The 26,474-nt window shown below is 35.1% G+C and overlaps 2 protein-coding genes across 4 annotated transcripts in view; one reads left to right on the top strand and one right to left on the bottom strand.

The window, feature by feature from the left end:
* Positions 1-26,474, bottom strand: part of LOC145683405 (uncharacterized) — an 868,942-nt gene that overhangs the window by 423,993 nt on the left and 418,475 nt on the right. The window lies entirely within an intron of this gene.
* On the top strand, positions 6,552-13,198 carry LOC145683592 (uncharacterized). Its single transcript, XM_081754933.1, has 4 exons — positions 6,552-7,010; positions 8,375-8,598; positions 9,813-9,972; positions 13,062-13,198. Exons 1-4 carry the CDS (start codon positions 6,821-6,823, stop codon positions 13,196-13,198), a joined length of 711 nt encoding a protein of 236 aa, XP_081611059.1. The 5' UTR covers positions 6,552-6,820.

Raw genomic sequence — 26,474 nt, 5'->3', positions numbered from 1 at the left:
GCATTAGTGCCGTATCGCCGGACCAATTTGAAAACTGGAAAAAGCACCAAAATGCACTGCATTCGGTTATATTTTGTTGGATTACATCAAATTATGTTACTTTACGTTAGGGGCATAAAAACGACTACAGCACAGAAACACAAACCAACCTGTGCTAGGTGGCCATTAAAAAGCACGAATGCTGTCGAACCGAGACAGGGCAGGGAGACCCGAGCGGAGCAAGGGGTTGCGTCCGAAGGGAGCAGGTGGGTATACGCGTAAGCGAGGGTAGTGACAACGTTCCCGTTCACTTGGAAGTCACTTATCAAAACTGAGGCTTGTAAAGTTTCCCGATTTCAAGAAGAAAATCGTGTACAACAGTTTCCTGGGGTTTCGTTTCCTTAAATAAATAGTCCGGTAAATAGCCCTCGAAATGCTCTTCCTTCTTCCCCAACACCTTGCCTTTCGCGCTACAATATCATAACAAATGTACCTCTCCGCCAAATAGTCCTTCCGCCTCAACATACTGTGCCGCTTACAAAATCAAAAACAACGAACAAAAACAACTTTCTTCACTTTTACTAGTTTACTTACCCCACTTTCACTCATTCTTACTCATTATTTATTTTTGGTTACCTTTGATGGTAGCACAAGTATTCTTAAGTAAAATTTGGTTTTCCAACAACAGCTGTTTAGTCCATTTATTTGTTGCTCCTCCTCAAATAAGCATTCTGTAGAATCAACAGCAGCAATAGCGTAAAAATTATTGTCAAATTTAAGAAGCGTAATGCTCAGAGTTCCGAAAACCGTGTGACGCTTATTATTTCAAGTGCTGAATTCAAACTTCCATACTACTAGAAGTTTCGATGTACAGTAAAAAATGCTTGGATTTTAGAAAGAAAGAAAAAAAAGAGAAAACATCGCGAAAGAAATGCTCGGGAAATTCCCATAATTGAACACAAAGTATCGGAAGTGAACTTCACCGATAAAACTATTTATTTTATAAAACATGAGTTGTGTATTTGTTTTAAATTAATATTTTTGGCGAACGTCATTGAGGCTCCCGGGATGATTCTATCTATATTTATTCGTTCGTCTGCATGTATCACACATACTACACGCTACTACTTTCAGTGTTTTAAGCTTAAATTTTCAGAGCACAATCAGGAGATTTTCTGTAAATTTCCTGTACAGACTTTGGCTGCATAGCAATGTAAAATTTCAAAATGGCGGCCATTTTGTTCAAAATAGCGGGTGTCCACACTACAAATCAAGAGACATTGAAATATCTATATATATAAAAGAGAACGTACAAAATCCTTTGTCCGCTCATCACGCTAATACGGCTGAACCAATTTCTTTCATTTTTGGGGGGTTATTAGGATTTGGACCCTAGATGGTTTTTATCATATCACTTTAATTTTTAATTACCAGTGTCTTGAGATAATTGACCATTCAAGTGTCCATAACGTACAAATCCTTTGTTATTAGTTCATCATAGGTAAAAATAAACGTATTTATATGCAACCCGCATGACCGTGTCACTCGGCGGGTTAACATAAATGACAGGCGATATACAGCGGAAAATAGCTTGAATCTTCTGTTTAAAATTTTTTAATTGATTTGCTTATTTTTACAGACACTTTTACAATATGCCAGCACCGGGATGACCGCAGCGAAGCGGGGCGGGTTAACATAAATGACAGGCGATATAATGTTAAGATTTACTGCAATCTTCTATGGTTTTTATCATATCACTTGAAAGCGAAAAAGTAAAAATTATCTAAGTAACAAAGTTTATTGCGTTCCGGGGTGACCGCAGCGAAGCGGGGTGAACGCTGCTAGTTTAAAAAAAAACAACAATTAAACCGGAAAATACCCATATGGGCCCAGGTGGGTTGTGCTTTTTCAAAAAGACCCGGTTTCTTTCAAACCTTGGAGGAGCTCCATTACTACTTGCAGATTGACTTCAGGAGGGCTCAGCAGGGTTGGCTGGTTTAAACCATGATTGAAACCTTGGTTTAAACCAGCTGGTTTTTTTTTTTAAAAAAAACTGGTTTAAACCAAAAAACAAAATGTTCGTAAAAGTGTAACTATTCGTAAAATTTTGATGAACACATATTTGTGGGCTATCACGTTTCACTCACATATATTATTCGTACTATATTCAGACCTAAATTCCCCATTCTTTACTCAAAGAGATTATATTACAAAAGCAACTTTTTTTATGTGACTTTATGGATGTTTCTTTTGTGATTTTTTTATAGTTTGTTATTATTGTTATGCAACCAAAGGAAAATTCTAAACATTGTTTCGTTTTAATAATGTTTACTATTGCTAAAATACGTCGAAGTACCGTACTTTTTCGGGGAATGGGGTCATACAAACCCCACTGGAGGCAATTATTGAAATAACAAGAATCTTTGGTAACTATTTTTGTATAAATTGGTCAGAGCTTAAGTTGACTCAATTCGTATCTTTATTCACTTTTCTTACTGATACGCAAAGTAAGTCGTTATTTTTCTTTAACTTTTACTAATAAAAGTCGTAGTGAACTGACTTTGACCAAATTAGTTCTTCTGTACTCTGTAGTACTTTGAAATTGTCCATATGTAATTCTGTATAATGGTTCCATTTGTGCAATTGTTTATCTTTTTGTCCTGTCCTAATGACTCTTGATGATTTTATTGACAAATATGTAGCCTAAAGATTAGTCAACGTATTTTTACCAGGAGTTCTTCGTGAGTGAGTCGGCAGACGTATCGCGTTTGTGGCCAATTAGTCCCGGTTTCGAGTTCAAATAGAGAACAATTTCTCTTGGATGTAAGCCGAGAAGCAGTTTGGATTCCGCTTTAAGCTTATGTGACCCCTTCCAGCATAACCCGGTTGTTGCATACTAACACCAAGGCGAAAAAAGCTTATTTCTGTCCATATGTGATATAAATACATAGAGCAAATTATTTAAACAAAAAAAAAACCTGGTATAAACCAAAAAGACCGAGTTTAGAGCAAAAAAACCTGTTTTTTTGGCTTTTCAATAAAAACCATGGTTTTTGCCAACCCTGGGGCTCAGTATAAATACAGTGTAGACGTATGGCACACAAACTACAATGCACAAAACACAAACTAACTTGTACTAGGTGGCCACTAAGAAACATGAATGCTGTCTGAGTCAGAGCAGGGAGGCGCGAGCGAAAGCGAGGGGTGCGTCCGTACGGGGCAGGCGCGTCAGCGACGGAGGGTGTACGCATAAACGAGGGTAGTGGAGACGCACACTTTTTCTCACTCAAAATTCATTTAAATATGCTGTGCACTGACAGTAATTTCTTACATTCACAATTCCATTCTTTCATAAAAGATGTTTCACATCGTATTTAGCTATAAATTTTGTTTTTGGTTAGACATTCTGCTCGAGTGGAACCGCGAAATATGTGCTAGGCCTGGCTGTTGGCTATTTATTGTGTTTTTAAGTAGCACTGTATCTGTACGTGAAAGGAACTATGAGCTGTAAGACACGTGTCCTTCGTAGCTCTGCTGTCACATAAGAAAGTTAAGGCTAGACATACTTATTTGTATCCACATGTTACTATTTAAACCAAGAAAACCAGCGTATTAAACCATAAAAACTTTCAAGATACAGGGTTTTAACCAACCCTGTTTTATTGGGTAATTAAATAGGATGATAATAATTAGCTACTTCATTAATCTGTAAAATATGTATTATAAAAAGGTTTCGGGGCGCGGAAAGTGAAAATGCAGGAAACGGTTAAGGTAATTTTGTAGTTTAGGTTGTCAAGGCGGAGAGGGGGGAGGTATTTAGAACAAATATACAGAAAAATTCCTCTGAAAACGAACGATTTAGGACTCACCTAAGCATTTTTTTTCAATAATTTGACGAGAATTCCTGACAAAAAATGTGAATGTAGTTTGTTCTGAAAATGGTCTTTATAAAAGAGTTTATCTGATCAGCCTTTATATATACACACCTCATTTACAAGTTTCATCTCCTCTGTTAACCTGCTTCGAGAAAGCAAACGTGGCGCATCAATGTGTATTGTAACTCACTTATACGTGTAAACCATGCGTCCAAATATGTATTTGTGAGCCTGTCTAGAAATATTATATTTATATTTTTATATTTAAGGTGTTTTATATTGCAATGTATTGTATTGTTGTATTTGTTTCTCTTCTTTCTTTATCCAATAGCATATTATAAGTATACACGTTGATTTCAGGATGTTTCATGTGGTGGAATTTGACGAAGAATCTGGGGGTGGCTTGGGGATTGTTCATTCGGAATGGCTAACTCCTCGAAAGACGGAGAGTTTCTGGCCACCTTGTAAAGAATCAAAAAGATTCAATAAACTTTTGGAAGATGGCGTAATTCCTGAGGACTCTTGGAAGCTGTATTAAATCAGAAAAGTTCATTACGTAACAGGTTAGTTAATTATCTTTCCTTTGAGCTATGGTAGCGACCCTACATTTACAAAAGTATATTCCCCTCCACGCTTCCCAGGATAGGGCTGGACAGGACGTTTGGGCGCTACTATTTCACACGCGGACGTTTCGGCGCCGGACGTTTGGGCGCGAAATACATAGTAAAAATTACAATTTACGATATATAAAGTAAGCTAGGACTGAAAACTAAGCGCGAATCAAGATATATATACATTTCCTGCACTTCTGTCTTTATCTCACCTCATTTATCTATCTATTTTCTATCTCTACTTTATTTATTAATCTAAATTAAATAGTTTAATGCGATTGAGACATTTGTTGCCTAACATCGTCATGGCTTGATTTTTCGCTTGTTCATGATTCTTAAAATTTGTTTTCTTTCGTATTACGTTGCCAAACTCTTCTCTTCTCTCCAAGTCCAATAAAGAACTACCAATAAAAGATTTCCGCGCACTCGAGTCGAGGAAAGTGGCCCCGCGTAGCGTAGTCGCTAACGCGCTCACCTTCGGTGCGAGCGGTCTCGGGTTCGATTTCCGGTGGGGGCACTCGATCGAGAAAGTGTAACAAGCTCTTTCAGGCCAGCCAGTCTGAATGAGGTTTTCCTGGGTTTTCCTCATTCACACCAGCAAATGCCGGGGTACTACCCTAATTTATATATTCCAGGCCGCTTCTTTCCTTCACTTTCCCCAGATAGTGTGCTCGCTGAGGGACGTCATCCCTCAAACGTCACGGGCTAAATGGCCTTAGATGCCTAGAGCCCAGAAATCTAAAACTTCTAAATCCTAATAATGTTGAGGGAGAGATGTTAATACAGAGTGTCTAAGACATTGAGTTTAGGAACTGCAGTGTGCTGTATTACTGGTATCACTTTATATATATATATAAAGTGATATATATATATAAAGTGATATATATATAATATCACTTTATATATATATAAACATTCCAATATAAAAGTCAAAACTTAACATACTTTTTTCGTCTCATTGTAAGCATTTAAACTGGCGAAAGTGGCGAAAGGAAAAAAAAGAACGATTTCAAAGTGAAAAATAATAGTTAAGTGTACATATATTGATCATTTAGCCACTAAAGATGTGTTTTTGACATTCACATATTGCATAACTGCAGAAGTAGGTTTAAAGTTTTTTTTTTTTTTTTTTTTTAATAATGAAATAGTCTCACTACGTATGTAATGCAGTCAATCATATCTAGTCTGGTCTACTTACCTTTGGCTTGAAAATTTATCAAATAAAAAGTACACTTAACTTGGTTGAAACTTAAATTTACGAAATCTAATTGTTAATTAAGTTTTTAGAATTTTGAAATTCCAGTAATTCTAGTATGTAAAACAAAATCAAGCATAATTCAAGGACTTCCACGACAGTAAACATCTTGTGATGACTTGATTCGAACTTAGTATTCAGCGCCTAACATAATGACTTTTTAATTTAACTCGCGTCCAAACGTCTGTTGCCCAAATGGCTTCGCGTCCAAACGTCCGGTGCCCAAACGGCGGAACCCAAACGTCAGCCGGATAGCGGAATATAAATACCACCTTGAAAAATGGCATTATTATTTTACCTACTGCTATTATTATTTGGTATGCAGTGCAGTAAATACAAAGATATTCCCCTCCGTCCGGACATGTTAGGATACTGACTTTTTTTCTTTAAGAAACATTAGCTGTCTGTGCCGTTTTAAAACGGTCGAATTAATGACCCTACAATTCATATCCTATATTGCGAAAAGGAAATGTCCCGTTTGAAATAATCACGCAATGGGTTCGATTCCCGGCTGGAGCTCATGCGTTTCGGATTCCACGTTAACAAGTTGGTCCACGTCTCATAGCCTCGCTGCTGAACGGGACGTTAAACTCAAAATCAACGCAATGAATCTCTTGAAAATTATTAGCTTTATTCACTTACATTAAATATACTTGGTTTTCTTTCTCATTAGAAATTAAACATATCGTTCCAGCCTGACAGCTACTATTACATTATGTTACGCTCCTAAGTAAACACTTCCAAATTAACTAATTAGGAAAAGACTTTTTTTTTACTAATTTTTAATTTTATTTTATGTCGGAAGCTGCACTTCATTCACGTTAGCTTTGCATCAGAAGTTCTATCTATTGTAATAGACTTAGTGGAAGATCTTATTAACGAAATTTCCACGTCCTTTATCCATGTAATGTATCTCTTCAGGTGACCTATTGATTGCACGAAGAAAAGAAAGGGATGCTCAGTATACTTCGGATTTGTTAAGTGATGCAGAGGAAGTTAAAAGAAAGAGGAAAACTAGTCGTAATGCACAATATGTGGAAAGTGATGACACAAGTGAAGAAGATGATAGTCAACGAACCCAGAAAATAATTTATCCACGTATGAACTCTAGAGAATTGTTCAGGGAATCAGAGGCCCATTCAGTTTCGTCACCTTCAGAAAGTAACCAAAATGCAATTGGGAGAAATGCAGGAAAGTCTTCAAGTGCCATTGGAAGCGAGGATGAGGCGACCTTCAGCGCTGAAGAAACATCTTCATTAAGCCCAGAACAATCGAAAATCAACACGGTCGGTATGTATTTCCTTCTTTTAAAATGTAAATTTTTGGCGTTCAGACTTCAGGGACTTATTTCGGGTGTTCTTCCCCCCCCCATCTGCACGCAAGGTTGAAAACCCTGTGCATTTTACATAACTTGAGTCGAAATTTATGCATCTCATTCCGTAAACTAGTTCTGAACCGGCCGATTTTACGCACACACACACACACACACACACACACACACACACATATATATATATATATATAATATATATATATATATATATATATATATATATATATATATATATATATATATATATATATGTTCCTGCCAGATTTCAATAACTTTCGTGAATACAGTGTATCATTTTGTTGAATGTTGTTGTACTTTTTCCTCAAAGCATGAAAAGTATGAAAAAGTGTTTGGGATTGCAATCAGTTAAAGATTGGGAATCAATTCGAAATTTAATCCCAATTAGGAAATTTGCTATGAAAATTCATAGCTAATTAACATTTTACTCTAATTCCCAATGTTTTTCTCAGGTCTCAAGATGTATTATCCAAAGCGAAAGAAATTATTAAATTAAAGATAACACTGTTTAAAAGAAAAAGTTAGTATTTTCCACCCTGCACCAGACTCCCGCGTGGTGCAGAGCATGTTTGCGGTCAGTAGATGAGCTGGACTGAACGGCTGAGAGGAGAAATTAGAATACCCAAACTGTAAGATCAGTATCATAATATCGGGTTTTGAAAGCAGGCATATAAATGAGTATATCCTAGAATTGTACATTCAAAAATATGTTGCAATGAATGCATTTGAGGCTGGCAGAAGTAAACTCCTTCACCCATTAGCAACTATATCTTTGAAAGCAGAAATGGTTGGTTGGTTTTATACTTTCTATGAAACTGAACTGGTGCAAATATTTATTAATAAATGAATAAAATTCTGAAAACAAAGTTCAGAAATTATTAATAGTACTATTTTTAACTCTTGTGTACTACCATGGGGTCTTTTGGAACCCTAGATTTGTTTCTCATGTTACAGCTTTAAAAAAGTGAGGTTACAATTCATCTTTTCTTGCAGACTATCTCGAGTGTATGCTAAAGATGCATACTAAATATCTAAGTTGTCTCTTTGATGGTTCTGCGTAAAGAACATAATTTAGGTGGGATTCTAGAAGACCCCATGTAATTCCTGTGTAAAAGTGTTCTTGATAGTACACAAGGGTTAACATTCTTAAACAAAAAATGCCGAAATTATGAGCATTCGAAATCGTAATGTTGCAAAAAAAAATTGTTTAAAGTTATTTTCCTTCTATAGTTCTTTTTTTTTCTTTCTATTTCTTAAAAGTTATTATATATGCAATACAGGTTATACTTCATTTTTCCCGCAGGTTTCACGGTTATTGCTAAGCATTTGGCGAACATTAAGGGACGTCTGGAACGTATAGAAGAAACCCAGTCACGCATACTGGAATACATCCACGGAAATTTACGTTCACCGGGAATTTCGCAACCACTGGTATTACCCGACGGTCTGACTCTACCCTGTGAAACTGTATCATTGGTTAAATCACTGGAAGAATGGGCACACAATGAAAATAATGCTACAAGTTTGGTAGGTTTTGAGCTCACTGTAGTATTTTAGACAGTAATTTCCGTATTTTTATATTATACGGGGTGATACTTCCCATTAGGTATCTTACATTTGTTCAATGACACGTGGCAACTTGAAACTGAATAAACAAAGTGGGTCATAATTTCCTTTGTAATTTCGAACATTGATAATGCAGCAACTATGATAGAAATAAACTTTTTCATACCAGCAATTGGCGTCTCTTCTAGTATGAATCTATATAACATGCCTCATAAATTGTTCATATATTAAGCCGCTACAGAGCAGTCAACGACCTTAACGTGTCATGTTGAGGCGTGTGTGGTAGAAACATTCGGCATCTGTTTCTATGAATGTCTCAGTTGTTGTAATATGAATATTCACAACCGCGGAAGCAATTATGAATAACTTCGGTCCAGTATACATAACCTAATGAAGCCTATAGGGCATATCTTATTTTATAGAGACTTGGATTTGCGTTCGTTGTATTTTGGGCACAAGTTCGGCTCCGCCATCCTAACAGGGACTTTCAGGATTTTCCCACCAGGAGAATTTTAAGACTATGCCTATAGAAAATGGTCAGGGCTTAAACATTTTCCCGCATCTTAAGCTGTTATGTAACGTGTGTGTTGTATCTAGATTATAAACAAAACGTTATACACAATGCAATGGAAATATCCCTGAAGTAGCATCCTTGCTTCCTTTGATTTTGTATCATAAGAAAATAATTATTTATTCAGTGTTGGCGAAATGATTAAAGAGAAATAAGTTTTTCATTGTATATTTGCTACACATTTTAAGGTTCTTTATGCTTCATTATGCTTTTAAAATTCTGTTCGTCATTATTTTCATGTTTGGAAATAATAGCATATTTTACTGTTTGCCTTATCCGGCTAGTTGTTACGGGATGTTTCATATTAAAAATGTTATGTTTCCGTTCTTTCGTGTGCAAATTGTACTGCTCTGTGCACTGGTATAAATATATGCTATCTAAACATCTCTAAGTAGTGGTATTTAAGAACCTGTAAAAGTCAGGAAATTTGATTTTGCCAAACGAGCAGGAAACCTTTCATCTATTACTTCTAGTTTTCTTCGTTTCTATGCTAGGCAAGGAAAAAATTGATATTTTTAGTTCATTGTGTCCTGCTATTCGTTAGTAACAACTAGTGTATTGGTAATATGTATAATTATAACTCCTTTATTATATTTGCTTACAGCAAATAGCTTTGAGTACCTTGGGTGGTAAAAGTGTTGAGAAGTTAGTGAGACGAATGTTAGAAAAAGTATTCAGTAACGACGCAGCAAAGAAATTCAACTGGACCGGTAGAAAGGGTAAAGAAGCACTAAGAACCCTGAGAATAATGCAAATACTAAAAGGTATGCTTTGATTGGAAACTCCTGTCTAATATGCACTTTGTTTGAGGGCAAATTTTGGACAGTCACCACTCCTGTCAAGTACATTGAGCAAAATGCCACCTTCCCCTCCTTCCTCCCGCGATCTGAGGTTCATATGTGCGTTATTGTTGTGACTGAATCTTGTGTAGGTTCCATTCGTAAATAACAGACCTGTAGGATTTACTTACTATTCATTGATGCTCGTTTCCTCCGATAATATGCGCGAAACACAACTTGTACGCTTTACAAATTCAGGGGTGAAAACGCAAAGGGGCGTAACTTGAAAAAAAAAGTGCGTTTTTCTATTATGACTTCCACGTGTTCTATCAACTGTTAAAATGCAGTATCTCACTTCATTATAGTTCCGGCGATATAAAGATTTAAAACTCAAATTTCAAGTAGAACTTTAAATCGCTCTCCTGTAAACTTGGGAAAAATCAAGATACACCACTTCGAAATGACGGCCTAAATTTCGTTATAGTTTCCTCGTTGGCTTTTGTCACTGCTTAGATTTTCTAATATTTGACCTGTCGGTATCTTGGACAAGGACCAAATGAATGCTCTTTCATTTATCTGGCTTATCACTCAGTTGTTGCTACTAGTACTTACCAAGACAGTTTCTGTGCGGTCATGCAAAGAGAGTGCCTAGCTGGATTGCATGCAAAATAACGCAACCTTACACAGCTGCTTTCTAGCTTTTATAGTAAAACTTAATGAATCAAATTTGCTGCCAGGTGACATAAAATTTGTCTTCTACGCCATATTAGGACCAACTGGTCCCAAGTTAATTATTATATAACCGTTTATTACAATTGTCGACAAAACGCACGGTGACTAACTTCAACATGATGGTCATAAGGCGTTCGGTCCTCATGTTATTATTACTCCATCGTAAGGTATTGCCCGATTTCTCCAGCAATGTTGAAAATATAACATGTCCAGACTTTTGCCTCGGCCTGCATATATGTAGAATTTTTACAATTAACAATTTGAAAAAAAAATAGTTAATTTTACTGTTATTACTATTAATATTTAGCTTTATAAGAATTTTTCCTTCCCCCAATACAGTGAATTTTGAATTTTATTTTTATTTTTTTTTATTTTTATTTGTTTATTTATTTAATTTTATTTAAATGTCAAAAAATTTGAAATAAGTTTTAAACCATGTCCAAAATTTACATATCGTGAACTGTTGCTTCCAAATAGAAGTGAGATTACCAAATGTGAGTGTTTTAATAAGTATAGTAGATTTGTTTAACAGACTCATTACCTTATCGGCATCATCCTTGTTCTCCATGCTGCAATAGATTATTGGCAGTAAGTTGCATTACTACTTCGACTATATCTTCTCTCTTCACTTTCTTTCTTTTCAAGTCTGTTCTAAAGATAAATGTTCTGTATTCAAGTTATTCGTTGCATGTCAGAAAAAGAATTCTGAATAACGCTCGTTAGTGTGAAAGCCCATCACATTTATTACACTTCTATATCAATTTTTTTCAGCCAAAATGCTTCAAAGGGAACTTTTAAGCATAGAGCGAAGTTCAACATTAGTCCCCATCATTCGACTACACAGTATTTTAATTCGCTATACTGGTTCGATCCCAGCTCGCGCTGTGTGAACTTTGTGGTGGACAAACACCGAACTCGTGGGTTTCTCGGGATTATCCCGTTTTCTCCCACTTTTTCATTCCACCATTTTATTCATTTCTCATCATCATCATTTTTGCCTAACCATCATATCCGTGGGACGTAAAACTGAAAGATCTCATTTTCATTTAATTCGCTTTGTACTTTACAGGGAATAGCCAATTTTATCTCGAAAATAAATTACAGGTTTCTCAGATCCAATTTTGGTCCATTAATTTTAAATTACTCGGATGTTCCGTATAGCAACAGTTTACTTGGATTCACGGTACCATCTCGACATTTAGTCCATGGTTGGGAAGATCATTATTGAAGTAAGATTTTTTCCAAACTCTGTAAACAACTAATACTGCACTCACTGACATAGAACACTGTATCATTTTGTTATGCATAGATGAAGAATTTTTTACTTTTTTTGGATTCGAATGAAACTGCAGACTAACCATTAAATCACATTTATTTGTTTATTGATTGAAGAGAACCTTACAAAATTAAAATATTGAGGAGGAATTTATTGAAGTAAGATTTTTTTAGCAGTCCTTCTAAAAATCAACTAACACTAACTCAGTGATATAAAACTCTCTCTCTCTCTCTCTCTCTCTCTCTCTCTCTCGGGTTCCCCCGTAGCCGTCGTTACGGTTACAGCGCTCGCCTTCAGTGTGCGCGGTCGCAGGTTCAAATTCACCTGGGAACCTAATGCCTCGGATAGCAACTCGAGTAGTGGTTCAGATCCCACCTTAAAGTTTAGGTTCTGTCTCTATATAGCCTCGCTGCTGAAAAGGGACGCGAAACTCCCACCAAACAGACAAAAACATTATGTCTTACGTTATTCATGGATGAAATCTTCCATCCATAAATAGCAAGAGAGAATGTGTTTATGTCAGTGACTGTAGTGTTGATTGATGTTTGTAGGGACTGGAAAAATCTTACATCGTTAATATCCTCCACAACCATGGAGCAAACGTCGAGATGGTACAATGAATACAGGCTAGTTGGTATAGGAAATATCCGAGGGATTGCAAGCGTATGGACCGAAATCGGATCTGGTAACAAGGATCGGAACATTAACACGTCATTTGTGTTTGCGACCATTTAGTACTGTTTATAGGAGAATGGCAGTAAAACTTTTACTTCCTACGTCGAAGGTGAGGATACCAATGTCGGTAATCATCCTGACTGAGTTTTTCTGCGGGTTTTCTAAGTCCCACAGAGGCAAGTGATATTGCATCTGAATGGCAAGGGACGTCAGATCTCAGGTGTGACGACCTTCGACCGTAATGTTCACTTGGCTACAAAATATTAAAATTAAATTCTCTTCAGAATATTCCGAGTAATTTAACAGTGAACGATTGTACTTTTTAATTCATAAGTGTTCTATACATTGCGTTATACATGTTAATTACATTGAAACTTTGTAATCATTCCAGATGGCGTTCGGCGGGTAATACCATCAGCAACCTATGATGAAATAGAAATGCACGTAAGGAATTGGTTTAAATACTCCATCGACAGAGACGGTGGGCGGGAACGAAGACGACCATCCTCTGCGAGTGGGGAATCTTAAGAAACAACTAATACATTTTTAAAAAAGACAGAAAAAGAAGCATTTTTTCGGTAAGTTATTTCGATGTAAAATAATTGTATTTAAGATGGATAGATTTAAGTTAATATTATTTAAGTCATAATTTTAGTGCGTTTAACATTAACCTGCCGCTAATTTCACCGTTTTTCTGTAATGTCTTCACAATAGATAAATGAATCGAAAATTCCTTTGTAGGAAGGCCTGACAATATTGTCTGAAAATATTCGAACACTATATTATCCTTTGCACTATAGAATGCGCTTCAAACTTCAGTCTTGATTATTTTCTCACGTGCAGAACTCAGAAAGGACGTTACTTTCACCTTTTTGCTTTTTTGTTTTCCGTGTCTAATTTTAACCCTAGAAATGCTGCAATAGAAATTACAGAACGCTGATCAAACAAAAATTCGTTTTTATGCGCGTCTGTTTGTTTCCAGAAGATCCGACCCACTATCCCCGAAATTCGTGTATTTTGCATAACTTTAGGCGAAATTTATGTATTTTGTGTGTCTTTTGTGCCGTAAGCTAATCGTAGCTGTTTGATTTTGTAAAATACGTCTTTGCCAGTTATCATAATCTTTTGTGGAAAAAAAGTGTAAAGTTACGTTAGTGTAACTTTAATTCTTAAGAAACATTGCTACGGATTCAGGATTTATTAAAGATTGAGTGTTCATTAAAAGTTTTCATCCTGAGCCACGGTTTAAACCATTTTTCTTTTTTCAGTTGGTTTAAACAAAAACAGCAACTAAAATAAAATAAAGTAAAAAAATAAATTAAAAGCCGAAGTGCCACAAATTGTATGAATTTGGTGACGATTTTTCCACATATATCAATTAATCTCCGTTAATTCTACTCAAGGTTCCACCAGCGAGACAACTCCCCTCCCCTTCCCCAATGAAAACATAAAAATACCAGTTTTAAAACCCAGAATTTTCTGTTTTTTACATTATATGATTTTCTGAACTTTCTGAAATGATGAAACTTCAAAGAAAAGGATAATATAAACTTTCGCATTTTAGTGTTAGTAATCGGAATAAAATTGTTTTCTTCATAGTTCATAGACCTGGTCTGTCTTTTGACACGTGTTTTTGTGAAACGGCACTTTTCCGCAGCATAAGGTACAAATTGTGATGTTTTTATTTGATGTACTTTCTTAAAATTGTGGTGCTTTCACACAAAACATCAGTATTTTCTCAGGGAAACCACTTGAGGAAGATATTTTTACATTTTCGAAATCCCGAGGGAGGAGTTAGGAAGAAGGTATACTACCAATTAGGAGATGACTTTTTTCTCAGCCATATCACGCCCTATTGATGCCTAAATATTTGTTATTATTCCTAAGAATGTGATGTACTAAATTCCTTTTGACATAAAATGTTTTAATTTAGGAGATGTGACCTAAATTGTCATAAATTATACAGGGTAAATATGACGCCAAAAAATGTTACTTTCAAACGTAGTTTTTAACATTTTTTATGTTTCTAAGACATTTGTAGATTTTATAGACACACGAAGTAATTTATCAGTCTTGCTTGAAGATAAAGCAGATTGGAACATTTTTTGCCGCTAAAAGGAAAAGAACTCCAATTGTGAAAATAAATCACATCTGTCCAAGTTCTTTTTAATTACCTAATTTTTTCAAATCATGATTGTATATTTTGTTGGGATCATAATAATGTAGAAGTAATGTTAAGTAAATGAAGGTAATTTGTTGCTGTTCAATGCTTTTTCACACTGTAATAGACTGTGAACTTTTTTAAAAGAATATATGATGACATTTAAATACCAATGCCTAATGAAGAAGATTGAGGGCAAGCTCTAGAAGTTAAAAGTAACTTGAAAGCTCCAAAGAATGTAGATATAGGATTCGGGCAGAAACAAATTGCATTGGGAAGCTTAAAGATGTCAAGGAAGTAAACAAGTGCAGTTTCTTCACTGATTGTCGAAAATTTTGGATAGGCACTACTGAAAGAAATTCTCGAAAAATATCCTCTTACTCGTGCTATTTCATGCTTTGATCCTGAGGTATTCTTGTATAAACCTAAAATTGCCCGGATAAGGATGACGAAGTGCTTGGTAATACTCCATCAGTCGTTTCGTCTCGATGATGTTAAAACAGGTAGTTCAGAAAGTGTTCGAATCTTTTTTTTTCAACCGTCTAAAAGCGTCTGATTTTAATTCAAATCTTGATGAATTTTATAAATCAGTTCTAAGTGGGAAAAGTGAATTCTAACACTTGTGGAGTCTTGTGAAAATGACATTGATTATTTCACATAGCAATTCAAGTGTAGAGTCTGGTATTTCTATTAAGAAAAGTTTATTGGTAGACAACTTGTAAGTGGCTTCTTCATTAGCCCAACGACAACTAGTAGATTGGCCTACGCACGTGGAACTTCAGAACTCTTAACTTCTGTGAAATGTGCGAGAAGAAGACAATTCGGCTTTGGAAGAAACGGGAAAAGAAAGAGAAAATTATCCCTTAACTCTGTATGAGCTTATTCCGTAAAAAAATACGAAAATTTGATTTAGGTGCCGTTAAAAAATTTTGTAGCTCCTGATCCAAAAACTAATTATCGGCCAAGATCGCAATCTTGTGATGAAATTTTTTTTGGGGGGCGAGGGTCATTCCTAAAATTCTCGTTATCTTTTAATATGTTGTATAATATGTATAACAATAAATTTGTTTTGTTGTGATACCAAGTAGGATCTATTGCAATAACTGAAAAAAAAATCGGTAGGAATTGGTATGGGCAGCTGTAGTGTTCGCTCGTCATAACTTTCGTTATGTTAAACTTTCAAATATTTTTGCGTTTGAGGGTGGAAAATTCACAATTTGCATTCTCACAGTTGCATATACATTTACACATTATTTTGAAAAGTTTCTCATTGTTTTATTTTTCATTTTATTGAATTCAAAGAAATATTGAGAAATTCCATTAAAGTATCTCTTTTTTTTCTGGTTTGTTTACTAAACTTTTAGGAGCGCTTATTTTTTTCGTAATTTATAGAATCAATTTGTTGCCATTTTTTTAAGAATTCTTAAGTTACAGCTGCTCGTTGTGGAGAAGGATGGTTAATCTTTTAGTGTTTTATATAAAGAAATTTAACGTTAGTGTATAATATTATTTGAAAATGTCTTATAAAGTCTCTTCACTATCTCAAATGGCAATTCCTTGGATAACTTACACTGGTCTACAATTATTAGCATTTTGTATGGCTCTGTGTCTACTGTATAGTGTTACAAACGGAAAGTTGCTGATCTTTGGCAGCACACAGGTTGAGAATCACTGCCCCAAGTCTTTATATAGCTTTTACGGGCATTGATCATCAATACACCATTATGTTATTAAATGTCGCGGGTCAGGGAAAATGGGTGATCTTGCACCTGGAAATCAGGGAAAATGATAAAAGTAATTTTGTAAGAACCCTGTGTTGAGTAATATTCTTATTTTAAAATTCAACCATTCATTACTTTTATAAACGTCATTTCTAGCGTATTGATTATAATACAATGTCACTAAAATGACGTTACATACTTGTTAATATTGTTGATAAATAATAATGCAGGCATGATTATGACGGGAATTTCCTGGTCTAAAAAATACACTAATAGAACCGCACAACTCTATACGCAAAGTACTATTTCGATTTCCGAATATACTTCGTATAGGAGTTGTAGATCTTGTCCTTTATAACCCCATTGCTGGAAATACGTGAAGGCCAAGTTAATTTATTTCTGTCCATACGTATTTTTTTAATCAATCACAGAAACAGGTTGACTTTTTATTTTTTGTAAGAAAACGTTTTTTGCCAACCCTGGTTCGCAACACTTATTACAAGAGAAAAATGTTATTTAAAAAAGATTGAAATAAAAGAACTGCCAAATGAAGTTTTAAAAATATTTTTTACACTTCATTATTTATTTCGATAGGTTTTAAGGTGTTAAGTGTATATGGCACAAGTCGGAAGGACAAAGGGCTCTGGTAGGGTCTGTTTTGAAAGTTTTATTCCAGTATTCATCTGAGGTGTACATGAAAATTTCTACCCAGTATTGACATTCGCGAAGCACAGAATTTGCAAATGCTAAACCAGTGGTAGAATGGACCTTTATTTATTTACTTTAGAAAATCGCGAACTGCAAATGTATTTAAATTATATTTTATAAATTAAGTTCGGCTGTTTTCACTTTGTACATATGAAATATATATTACGTTGCATTGGAGGGGATTGTTTGTACTAATAAGCTACTTAACTTATATTTGCAGTTCTGGTTGAGATGATAGGCCAGCTACTGAACCTACACCCAATTCTTAGATTTTAAAAGGACAGGTAAATAGTTGAAAAATGGAGGAAACAGTGGAAAAAGAAAACTTTGGAGATTCTGCGAGATCTAAGCGCCGCAAGATTCAAAAGGAGTATGAAGAAATTGTTAATGAATACACATTTCTCTCTGCAGAAGTAATAGGACAAGAAATAAAGAAAACTAATAAACTAGATTCAGATAACAATGCGAATGAAACTTTGTGCAGAAATGATGATCAAGTTCCACGTGTTAGTGACCTCGACATTTCAGAGGTATCCAGTGAATATGATAATTCTAGTGATTTTGGAATGTGGAGTGATAGTTCACATGGTGAAGTTCCTGATTCTTTGGAAGTGAAGTTGGTGCAGTCCGCGAAGGAACATAACATAACTAATACAGCCACTACCGATCTGTTACATATTTTAAACAAATATTTCCCTCAACTTCCTTTAGACGCACGAACTCTATTACATACACCGTCTTGCTCCAATGTAGATACACGTGCAGGGAGTCTATTTAAATACTTTGGCGTAGAACATAATATTGTGAAGAAAATATCATCAGGTTTGGTTCCATGTGTTTATCCATTTGTAAATTCCAAGTTGTTGGTAGAAAATGAGGGAACATGTTTGGTAACTATTACAATTAATGTGGATGGTTTACCTTTACATTCGAATTCAACCAAATGTTTTTGGCCTTTAATGGGAATTGTGGATCAGGCAGTAGATAAAACACCATTCTTAATCGCGATTTACTATGGTGAATCTAAACCATCAAACTGCAATGAGTTCTTTGAACCGTTTGTAAAAGAATGTAAAGGACTTGAATCACGTGGCGTAGTGTATATGGAAAAACAGTATATATTCCGTGTCAGTGCAGTTATAGCTGACGCTCCAGCAAGAGCTTTCTTGAAGTGTATTGCTTCACATAATTCTATTTATGGCTGTGAAAAGTGTACTCAGGAAGGGGTATATTTTAGTAGAACTATATGGTTGTATGAGAAAAATGCCAATTTAAAGGATGACATTTCGTTCAAACAATTAAAATACGAAGAGCATCAACGTTCCGAAACTGTGTTAACAGGTTTGCAACTAGGTCTTGTAAGTCAAGTGCCCTTAGATTATATGCACTTAGTTTGCTTAGGTGTGGTAAAGCGCCTTGTACAAACGTGGGTCGATAAGGGACCTGCAAGATGCAAGCTTGGTTGGCGTAGTATAGTGATTGTTTCTGAAAGACTTGAAGTTATTTCAAAAAATTGCGTACCTGTTGAGTTTGCCCGTAAACCAAGAGCGCTTAAAATGTATAAATACTGGAAAGCCACTGAATATCGTGCTTTCCTTCTTTATTTCGGGCCGGTAGTTTTGTATAAAATTCTACCTCAGCAACTATACAAACATTTCTTAGTATTGCACGCAACCATTTATATATTAGTAAGTGATTTGTGGAAAAATGCAACGTGGAGAACATACGCAAATGACCTTCTGCACAGCTTCGTGCAGCATATCACAGACCTGTATTTCAAAGAGTTACTTACATATAACTTTCACAATTTGTTACATCTAGAGAAGGATGTTGTTAACTATGGTAACTTAGATAACTTCTCGGCATTTCCTTTCGAAAACCATATGAGAATAATTAAAAGAATGGTTCGAAGCACCAACAACTGTATACAGCAGGTGGCAAAGAGAGTTGAAGAAATAGACTACACTGATGTTTGCAAGAAAGAAAAGGTCAAAGTTCAATTGGATAGGTGTAAAGGTGTCATTTATATGTCCAAAATGTTGAATTGTTCCTTCTTGATTGGGGCAAATGAATGTGATGGTTGCTTTCTCAGCCAATCAGGTGACGTCATACTTGTCCGTCAAATAAAAAAGCTCCCTTGTAATGAATACGAATTGCAGTGTGCAGTTTTTCAAAGCAAAACCAATTTGTACAATGTACCTTTCGAAAGTAAAGCATTAGATATATATATAGTTCGCAATATATCTGAAAACAAGAGATATATTTCTTCAGATCTAAAGAAGAAATGTGTGCTTTTACCATATTTTGATGACCAATTTTCTTACGTGTCTATTCCATATGCTAACATGTGTTTATTTCATTAATAACAGATCGCAGGGTGTCAACTTGAAATCAGATAATTAATATGGGAAATTTAGGCTTCATATTTCGGCCTGGAAAACTAAGATATTTTTAATGTAAACAAATAAGCTTGTACTCACCGCTGTATGTGAAGAATCCACAAATAATGTTCTGAATTATTTGTTACTTCATCCTCAACATGTCAGAAAGGACTTTAACTGATTCTTTTAACCCGTTTTACGAATGTAAGCAAACTGAGGATAAAGTAGCGGGTACTTCGAAAATTTTATTTGTGTGTTCTTCACATACTGCGGTGAGTACAGTCTTTTTGAGTTGTTTACATTACCGCTTGCCGAATTAAGTTTTTCAAGTAGACATTATTATTAATTTTAAAAAGTGAAAAGTGTGTGACAGGACTCTAGATCAGATCCAGGTCCTTAGGTTTATCGCGCCTGTGTGCTAACCAACTTCGCCACCCAGTCGATCCATTTTCCAGTCACACAATTACACTTTTGAGTACGGTGTTCTTTTTTTTTCAGACTATATGGAGAGTCAGAATACCAGAACTTTCTGTTGTCATTGGACTTCCCAGCAGACACTGGGGCAGTCCAAACTCAACAAAGTTGTAGTACACTCCATGTGGTTTGAAAGAAAGACAACACCGTCCTCAATAGTTGAAATTGTGTGGTTGGGAGTTAGATCGACTGGGTGACGCAGTGAGTTAGCACATAAGCATGATGAGCCTAGGGCTCAGGTTCGATTGTTGGTCCAATCACACATTTTCTACTTCAAAATTATAATGTCTGCACTTGCGGAGGCTTGGTGTAAAAATCGGAAGTCGCCCTAATTTCTTTATTGAGATATTTTTATTTTCTATAGTCCTTACTTTTCGAGTGTTGACTTTGTGATGAAGTATACTTTTAAGAGGGCTAGTCACAGCGAAATTAAAATACCGCTAATTTTACAGTAATTATGTGATATCTTCAAATAGATAAAAGAATCGAAATGTGGAACAAGAGCGCCCTAGACAATATTATTTTGCATGATATACCATTATCACGAATCACCTAGTAGCTTTGCGTTTGCAGCCATTTGTAAACGCAAAAATAAGTGCCGATTCTCTAAATGGCTGGAAATCGAAAGCAGATAAGTGAGTCGTGATAACGGTATCTCATGTAAAATAATATTGTCTAGCGAGCTCTTGTTCCACTTTTCGATTACTTTTATGTGTTTGAAGATATCATAATTACTGAAAAATCAGCGATATTTTGATTTCGCCGTGACGGGGTCTCTTAATTTTAGAAAGAAAGCAACGTTTATTGAACTTTAAGCTGTACGTTACGGGGGGAAGGGAAACAGTAGGTATGTTTTATCCAAATCATCATCCTGTGTCTTATAAAATCGAATCGTACGTTTAATGACTCTTTCAATTTTCTTTCGCACTGTTAGGTCTACTTGTCTTTTCCTATGATGTAGTGTTTTTTTTATTTATTTGCTTTCTTGGATTTATAAGGTAAAAAGGCATTTACTTGTTTTATCTGATCAGAATATTAAGTTGTGTAAGTTAAGAAATTACGAAATATATAGGTTTAGTAGCCGGTTACACTTTCAACGTTTTTCTTGAAATGTTACAACATATGTATGGGTGCATGCATTTAGAAAGTAGACACTCAGACTTATATATATATGTATATATATATATATATATATATATATATATATATATATATATATATATATATATATATATATATATATATATATATATATATAATCGCATTCAAAAAAGTTTATTTTATACGTATATGAGGCGATGGTGCTGTAAAATTTCTTCATATGTAGTAGAAGTAATAACAGATCTACGCTTTCTGAGTATAATTGTAATATTAACAAAATAAGAATTTCCATTATGTAAAACTGTTTACTGTATAGTGCTTCAAAATATGCCATTTTCATGCACAGATTTACTTCTTAATCATTAACCACCGGCCGGTCCCCTTTCATATGCTCGTACACATATGTGAAATAATGCTGGGATTTCAACATGGATCCAGATTTAATATGCATATCTTATTGTTGTTTACAATGAACAGTTACCAAAATTTTGTTTGCAACTTCAAAAATATTTACTATTTTTATTTGTTATTGTACTTTTTTACATGTAAGAAGATTGTAATGTAAAACAAATGATTTTGCAACTTGCAATTATAATAAAAATTATGTAGTGGAAACTTAAGAACAGTGTTTAATTTATTTCATTTCCATTAAATTAATACTGTTCTCTTTTCAATTACTTTGTTATTGCAGTAGTATTGTGGATTGGTGTATATAATAGCAAGGAAAAGTTCCTCAATCTCTAATGGGTACAATGCGTGTTTGTTATTTGGCTGTTTGTCTATTGATTTTTATTTTTCAATAATGTGCTTGGTTACTACTAGTATCCATTAAAACGTAGTTCTGAACGGAACAATTATATTAATAACTATACGTTACAGTTTCAAGAACCTAACGTCATCTTTATCAGACGCAAACATTGAGAAAAGACTGTTGACAGCAGATCTTATCAACTGATGGTTATTTAATGGTTAATGGTTTTCCAGAGCGTTTTAATGGTTATTGATTATCCAGAACCAGGGAGTTTATTGTTTAGTACTAGTATAAATGTACAATCGGAAGACGTCGCATCCTGACCCAACATGTAAGTATTCATCTTTAGTGTTTTCCTACATTTTTGCACATTTAGGGGCTTTACCCCCTCCCTCTTGCCCAATTTTCCTCTCCAATGCACTTGGCATGTACTTTGAACGAATAAATAATCATTGAAGGTTTCATTTGAGTCGGTTCAATTGTTCGAAAGTTATCGTGAGACCAACACACAACACACATGCTGAGCGAGTCGAATCGCAGACTGCTTCACACATTCAATAATCTATATTTTCAGTCTTCCCAAGTTAGCTCAGTCAAACCTCTCCGTTGAATGGTAGTTCATCATCCAATGCTGTCGTGTGCGCAATCAAACGTAGCATAATTCCCTGACGTTCCCTAACGTGTCTTCGCTGCGGATGAGGTAGGGTGGAGATGCATTCGGTTCGACACATTTTACTTTTACATGGTATTCCTGATACTCAGATCTGTTATTTATTTAGGAACGAGTTATTATTTATATGGTAATAACGCAAATACGGTCGATAATATCTGCGTCATTATATATGAATAATAACTGTGTAAATAAATAACATCCGAATATCTCAGGAATACCATATAAAAAGTCAAAGGTGCCAAACCGAATGCATCACCACCCTACCCCATCCGTCGCAAGGACACGTCGGGGAGCGTCAGGGAATAATGCTAGATTTGGTTGGGTAAACGTCAGCGTTTGGATGCTGAACCACCATTTAATGTCGAGGTTTAGTTGGGGTAACGTAGGGAAACTGGTGGGATTTGGTTGGGTGAATGAAGGCCCAACATTCTCAAGGTTGTTGGGGTTTAGTTGGCCCAACGTTGGGAGATGGTTGGGAATTGGTTGGGTAAACGAAGGCCCACCCTTCTTTTGGTTGGGGAATAAGTGGGTAATGGTTTGGGTGGGAATTGGTTGCCAAAGCGGCCAAACATGACGTTGGGCCACCGTTTGTATGTCGCATTACCACCATTTTCCCAACGTTGGGCCAATCGATTTTGCTACTAGGGTATATATATATATATATATATATATATATATATATATGTGTGTGTGTGTGTGTGTGTGTGTGTGGGTGGGTGGGTGTGGGTGTGGGTGTGGGTGTGCGTATGTGTGTGATGTTTTAGTGTTCTAGATGCAAGGGCATCTCTGGCATGTTAAATTTCGGTGAATAATAAAACAATTGTACAATTATTTCTAAATATTTGAGGACGACAGGAAAATATATCATGTATTTAAAAAATATAGGGGGCCGAGGATATCCCCCGCAAACAGTGGCGCTTGTCTAGATTTGACCCATCTTTTGTTATATTTGACACAAACCAGTCAGAACGCTATTGCATGTACAAATGTAGTGTAAACTACAAATTGAAACGTAAAAAAATGAATGGGTCCATTTTGAACCAGAGGAACTTATGTGTATGCAAAAATCGAAGGACGTACAAGGGTTAATGCTGCTTTTAACACTTAATATAAAACATGGAAGTTATTCTTTGGATACATCTAATAACCTATGTATGCTGTTTTGCCTACTAGATTAGGATATCTACTGTTTCTCCTAGTACCATATGCACCAAAGTGTTTTTCTTTAACAGTTTACAATATGCAAGTTATTATTTTGTGCAGCGCGATTAACTCGAAATATGCCAGAAGTTTAATTATGACTACATTAAAACATTACCATTTATCAAATTATTATTATAGTTTGCTTATACCCTGTAACGTGCATGTATTAATTAGTGTTTCTAAATCAACTACGCAATTTACATCTATATTATTATTCGAAATAAGTTTCCTTGTAGTTACTCTATATACATTCAGTATCCTTACCAACGGACCACCACAACCTCGTTAAGAGTTTTATAGTTTTATGCAGACCACCACTTCTAAAGCGACGATTGATTTTCAATTAACACTAAATCTACGCAGACTCAAATTTATTTCCATCCGTAACAATTTTTATAATACACGCACACATGTATGCTGGTTAAAGATTCAAAGCTAAATCTTTTTATCCTGATACCTTCAGCACTCAGCTAAATTCCAGTAATTTAGGAATTTTGTAGTTCATTTTTCTGACATAGCAAACACAAATATATTATTACATACAAATATGCCCAGCCGGCCACCCGAATGTCATATAATTTCAATTTTTCTAAGAAAAGGTTTATGAGAATGTGGAGACTTAAGGTATGTTACATTTCCTAGCGTAAGATGATTGGAATGCGAACATCCAACTGTAACCAAATCGGTCAATCACAAACAAAATAAATTATGTTTTTGTGAAAATCGTAATTATTTCATAAATTAAAATTGCCTTTGAAGTGCCTAAGAATTTCACTCAAACCTTACATCAATTTGCCTTCAGTAAACTCGTGCCTGTAAAAACATCTACAAACCAAAGTCGACGTGTTGAAAATTTGTATGAAATATGTTCATGTATAGAAGAAAAAGACTTAAACGATGTTTAGCTATCTGATTTGGATGTCATGTTGTTCCGCGCTACAATTCCAGAAACTCCAAGTCACAACGTCACATTGAAAAAGGTGTGAAATACTAGAGACGGAAGGAATTTTTATTGTGGCCTGACAAGAAGACCTGAAATGTATGGCATATATTAAATTAACAGAAAAAAAAACAATAACAGTAATATTAGTTCCACAATTACGAATTGTAATAATGGCCAGCTATTGCCTTTAAACACATAAATATGTGGCAGATATTTCATTCTTTCCTACAGCTATTTGCAGTATAATTAGATGTGCCTTCTAATAGATACAGGGAACCATTGTTGTCCACTATATATACCAGATATATATATTTTACAGAAAACATATATCAGACATAAATTACTTGTTTCTTCCTTTTTTACATTATATTTCAGTACATTAATCGGCCTACCAATAATAATTGAAATAAGAAAAATTAAATTAATGTCACGAAGTAGGATGAATTCGCTGTTAAACTCTCACCAATGTCTACTCTACCATTGCACTAATGATAGAAAATTTTAACATCCAATGGTTAATCATTTAGTAATTAATGCATTTTAATGAGTTTTGTAGCGTTTGTCTTTGATTGTCTATTCATAACATATAGCAGCACAAGTAACATTGCATTCACTAGTGTTTAGGAGAAGAAAGCTACACTTGTCAACATTATTTCATAACTAATGGAGTAACCACTATGGTTCAAAAGGAAAAAAAAGTTCATAACACAAGAAATTATTTTTCTTTTGACAAGCTTAACAGGGATATATATTATTTTCTTCTTTAATTTCTATTACTTTGATTTATATTTAGCTCTAATAGAGTATTAATTTAGAACTTAAAAACAAGCATTCAAAACAAATTTTATTTAACTCAATTAGTCACCAGCCTGGTTGCGCAAGAAACGCGTAGGGAAAGAGTGAACAACTGTAGGAAAGATGTGGATTCTAGTTCATTTGAAAGGATTACTTTAAACTTTGTCGCAATCATTCAGATATTATAAATAACTAGAGATGACATTCCCTATGACGCAGTGTTGACTCGGGCTGCTCTCAATTGTAGCGTACAATTCGAGATATCCTCTCCCAGGATGATATATTACGTAAGTGTGCAAGTCTCATACAAATAATGGCGGGAACCAACCATTTAGGAGCTCTCTAATTTGTAATACGATACAATAAAGATCTCTGCATGTGAGAAATGCTTAAACTATTCAATAACCCTCCGCAACTTGCCAGTTGGTTCTTATACTTTCTGGTCCTTCTAAATTATGGTCCTTGTACATTGCATAAAATACTACACTTGCTAATGCTACACATATGATGAAGTAGTTATTTACACACTGCCATATATTGTATTACTTGTAATGTATTTCACCGCTTTGCTCTTGTGGTAATTAACAAATTTTGATCAATAATGGTACGGAGCAGGCCCGTAGCCAGCCCAAAGATATAAAGGGAGCCCGGTAAAAGTGAGCGGGCCCGAGCCAACCATATTATATTTCATCAAATAGTAACATCAGCAATTCATCACATCTGCTCTTCAATGTTTAAGTATTTTCCTTCTACTTAATTCTGTTATCCCCCTCCACACACACACACACATTAAGTTTAGTTAAGATTTTGTAATCTACATGAAAAAATTGGATTTTATTAAATGGGTATTAATAATTACACGATCTAGAATTAAAATATAAATGTTTTAATCC

The sequence above is a fragment of the Thermobia domestica genome, chromosome 4 (genome assembly GCF_964235325.1).
Source record: "Thermobia domestica chromosome 4, izTheDome1.hap1.1, whole genome shotgun sequence".
NCBI classification, from domain to species: Eukaryota; Metazoa; Arthropoda; class Insecta; order Zygentoma; family Lepismatidae; genus Thermobia; species Thermobia domestica.
This window is presented reverse-complemented; position numbering and strand designations above follow the sequence as displayed.